Source organism: Octopus bimaculoides, chromosome 9 (genome assembly GCF_001194135.2).
Source record: "Octopus bimaculoides isolate UCB-OBI-ISO-001 chromosome 9, ASM119413v2, whole genome shotgun sequence".
NCBI classification, from domain to species: domain Eukaryota; kingdom Metazoa; phylum Mollusca; class Cephalopoda; order Octopoda; family Octopodidae; genus Octopus; species Octopus bimaculoides.
This window is the reverse complement of record NC_068989.1, coordinates 64,288,435-64,291,551: the sequence shown is the minus strand read 5'-3', so window position 1 is coordinate 64,291,551 and position 3,117 is coordinate 64,288,435. Positions and strand designations below refer to the sequence as shown.

At 38.8% G+C, this 3,117-nt stretch overlaps 1 protein-coding gene across 1 annotated transcript in view; it reads left to right on the top strand.

The window, feature by feature from the left end:
• Nucleotides 1-3,117, top strand: part of LOC106872509 (sperm-associated antigen 1) — a 61,845-nt gene that overhangs the window by 25,148 nt on the left and 33,580 nt on the right. The window contains exons 8-10 of the mRNA XM_052970919.1: nucleotides 940-1,039; nucleotides 1,811-1,888; nucleotides 2,765-2,871. Coding sequence (XP_052826879.1) covers nucleotides 940-1,039; nucleotides 1,811-1,888; nucleotides 2,765-2,871 — 285 coding nt within the window. The remainder of the gene's footprint in view (nucleotides 1-939; nucleotides 1,040-1,810; nucleotides 1,889-2,764; nucleotides 2,872-3,117) is intronic.

The following is a 3,117-nucleotide window of genomic DNA, read 5'->3' as shown; positions in this document are numbered from 1 at the left end:
TATATATATATATATATATATATGTGCGTGTGCATGTGACCGACCTTGTCTCAACATTGCACATCGTCATCATCGTCATTTAATGTCCGTCTTCCATGCATGCATGGGTAGGATGGTTGACAGGAGCTGGCCAGGTAGAATACTACCCCAGGCTACTGTGTCTGTTTTGGCAGGGTTTTTATGACTGGATGTCTTTCGTAACACCAAACTTTCTGCAGAGTGGATTGAGTGCTTTTGACATGGCACCAGCACAGGGGAGGTTAGTTTTGGCATGATTTTTACAGCTGAATGCTCTTGAAATGCCAACCACTTTACAGTGTGGACCAGATGCTTTTTACGTTGCACCAGCACTGGCAGGGTCACCAAGTAAATTGCAAGACAAGGAATTTTGAGAGGGCAGGGGTATTTGAGGAGGGGGAACTTGTGTCAGATGATGAAAGGTTAGAGTGCGACAGAGAGACAGTGAAGTGGAAGCAAGTGTCTTGCTGTAATGAAGGGGGCATTGGAGGAGGTGATCTGACAGAGAAATAGAGAGGCAGAAACCAGTGTCTTACTATAAAGACAATAGTTGTAAAAAAGCATCAATGTCATTTTTTTCATTTTCAATTTTCTGTGGAAATATGTCTGATCATTGGGGAAAATACCTTACTTGGAAATAGGAAAGGCGTCTGGCCATAGTAAACCTGTCACAGTGAATGGAGAAGTGAATGTTAAAACAATTATAAGGATGATAATGATGACCCTCTTTTTCATTCCCTATTGTTTTTGTAGGCCCCTTTCATCCTTCACTCTGTTGCTATTGATCTTCCTTTGTATTTCACATGATCCTTTCTTGTTTGCTGCTACTTTTGTAAATTCTCTTATAAGCTTCCTTACACACTGTTTTTCTATAAAATGATACATTCATCTGATTTTTAACATCTTCCTCCACCTTTCCAGGCCTTTCGTAGTGGTGACTACAATGAAGCTGTGATTTATTATAACCGAAGCCTCTCTATTCAACCTTTGGATGTTGTATACAACAACCGTGCCCTTGCATGTAAGTTTATCATTTTGTGTTTCTTAACCCTTTTGATACCAACTCACTTGAGACTAGCCTTGGCTTCATCATCATCACTTAACGTCCATTTTCCATGCTAGCATGGGTTGGATGGTTTGACTGCATCAGGTTCCAGTCTAATTTAGCATGGTTTCTACAGCTGGATGCCCTTCCTAATGCCAACCACTCCAAGAATGTAGTGGATGCTTTTCATGTGCCACTGGCACGGGTACCAATTACTTTAGTACTGGTATCACCATGATGACGATCTCACTTGGCTTGACAAGTCTTCTTAAGCACAATATATTGCCAAAGGTCTCTGTCACTTGTCACTGACTCCTTGAGGCACAACATTTGAATGGTGTTTTTTCTTTGATATAAAACTTCATGCTTTATAGTCATCAATACTTACACTTTTCATTAAAAGTTAATTTATTTTCTAAGCCCCAGCTAACTAAGAGCAAAGTTGTTTTACTAAATGCTTCATTATTGGACTGGGTGCTTTTCACATGGTACCAGCACCTGTGAGGTCTTTGACAAATATTCTTTTGACAACAGGCACACTGACAAGTGTTATATGGAAAGAAGTGTAATCTTTTGAGTTGATCCAGTAGTTTAGTGGCAAATACTTCGCAAGCTCTTGTAGGATTTGAACATAGAGCATAAAAAGGAAGAGACAAAATATGATGAAGCATTTTTCTATTATTAAACTTAGCATATATCTTGTCCTTTTGTGTCTAACTTCCAATTCTTTTAATTTTTCATCAATAGATTTGAAACTGTCCCTCTGGAGCGAAGCTATTGCTGATTGTGATCGTGTCCTAATAAATGATAGCAACAATGTTAAAGGTAAGCTGCCTTAATCCACAATGTAACATTAAAGGTTATCTTAATCTATATATGAGGGGCTTCAGTTTCTGTCATCCAGTTTCACTCACAAGGTATTGACCCACAGCTATTGTACAGGACACTAGCTGACAGGATCCATATGATGGGACAGAAACAACCAAACCCCTAAGCATGTGGTTCTGAACTGGTCTTCTTAACAACTGAGCCATGCCTGTAGCTATCACTCTTATTTGAATTACATGTGTACAATTAACCCTGTTGCATTTAAACCAGAAACATCCATCCAAATTATTCTTCTTGTTTTTATGGTCAAGCTGGCCACATTCAGTCTCTCACTTTACAATGGTAGTCCAAAAAAAAAAAATACTGTTGCATAATCAAAATCTTGAAGCTACAGGATCAGGCAGGATAAATTCAAAACAATCATCATCACCATTTAACGTTCGTTTTCCATGCTGGCATGGGTTGGACATTTTGACTGAAAACTGGTAAGCTGGAGAGTTGCACCAGGTTCCATTCTGATTTGGCATGGTTTCTGTGGCTGGATGCCCTTCCTAATGCCAACCACTCCAAGAGTGTAGTGGGTGCTTTTTACATGCCACTGGCATGGGTGTCAATTACATAACACCAGCATCAGCTATGACTATGATGTCACTTGGCATGACAGGTCTTCTCAAGCACAGTATATTACCAAAGGTCACTTGTCATTGAGACCTTTGGCAATATACCGTGCTTGAGAAGACCTGTCAGGCCAAGTGAGATTGTGAATAAACAAGTGTTACATTTAATAGAAGTAACTGAATGCTAAAGGGTTAATATATTAGGAACTGATGTGATGTTCACTAACGAAGTGGATTGTATGTTTTTTTGTTGTAGCACTCCTCAGACGAGCCTCAGCTTATAAAGAAAATAAGGAATATAACAAATCTCTCTGTGATCTAAAGACTGTTCTCAAGTTGGAGCCTGAAAATCAAAGAGCAAAGGTCAGTAACACATCTTAAGGGTTTATCTCTTTTCATTGTTAAAGAGATCCAATCGGAGTGTGTCGTTTGCATTTGCAACAGAGCTGTTATAGTTCAACAAAAAAAACATACATTGTCATATATGTTTAATTTAATTATTAAACTGAAGGATTACTAAATGCATTTGGTAGAGTAAAAATTTGTTCTTTAACAAGAATAGCATCGACAGTGACTTTGAAGTTTTGGCCAGCTGAGCCATCACCAGTA